The following is an 870-nucleotide window of genomic DNA, read 5'->3' on the forward strand; positions in this document are numbered from 1 at the left end:
TGGCTGGCCAGCTGGGTTCCCTGTGGTCCCAGGGCTGGACCTTCCCACCCTAAGCAGGCTGAGCCAACATGTCTGGGCCTCGTATCTTCAGGGGAGGCTTGGTGTCTCAATGGGACAGGCCTGGGCTGTTTGGTGGAAAGAAAACCCAGAGCCTCAAGGCTTGAGATGTTGATTCAGTGAAGGCAGCAGGAGATGGGACTAAGGAGGCTTTTGTGGAAGAAAGCCACACAATAGAACCATGGTGAAGGAAATGGGCTTTGAACAGGGTGTGTGAGTGTGTATATATGTGGGGTGTATGTGTGTGTGCCTGTGTGAATGTGTGCCTAAGTGCGCGTGTGCCTGAGTGCACATATCTATGTCCATGAGTGTATGTGTACATGATGGGTGCCTGTGCTGTGGGTATATCTCTGTGTATATGTGTGATGTGTATGTGCCTGTGTGTATGGGCGTTTCTGTGTGTGTCTCAGTGTATGTTCACGTGTATGTACTATATGTGTGCCTGTGTGTGTGAGTCTCAGTGTGTATTGCATGTGTGTGTGGTCTAGTGCATGGGAGGTGGGGCAGGGTGGTGATTTTCTCCTTGCTCCTCCCCTATCTGATCACATTCAACCTCACTCCCCAGCCCCACCTTGGAGGCAGTCCCAGGAGCAGGACCCAGCCCTGGAGAGGAGAGGTCCTGTCCTACCTGTGACATTTCTGAAGGACAGGCTGATGTGGAGGTTCCTCGGAATATCTGGGGCAGAAAGACATGGGCTTGCTGCAGAGGGAGGAGTGGGATGGAAACTGACCAGCACCCCAGGAGGGAAACCAGGAAGGGGGGGTGGGTGTCCTTCACGGCCACTCCCCACCTCAGCTCCCAGGGCGCAGACC

The 870-nt window shown here is 54.4% G+C and overlaps 1 protein-coding gene across 1 annotated transcript in view; it reads right to left on the bottom strand.

Moving 5' to 3' along the window:
* Positions 1 to 490: 490 nt before the first annotated feature.
* LOC104983918 overlaps positions 491 to 870 on the bottom strand; it is a 25050-nt gene continuing 24670 nt past the window's right edge. The window contains exon 7 of the mRNA XM_010833466.1: positions 491 to 733. Coding sequence (XP_010831768.1) covers positions 612 to 733 — 122 coding nt within the window. The 3' untranslated portion in view covers positions 491 to 611. The remainder of the gene's footprint in view (positions 734 to 870) is intronic.

Source organism: Bison bison, unplaced genomic scaffold, assembly GCF_000754665.1.
Source record: "Bison bison bison isolate TAMUID 2011002044 unplaced genomic scaffold, Bison_UMD1.0 scf7180017863683, whole genome shotgun sequence".
Taxonomy (NCBI): domain Eukaryota; kingdom Metazoa; phylum Chordata; class Mammalia; order Artiodactyla; family Bovidae; genus Bison; species Bison bison.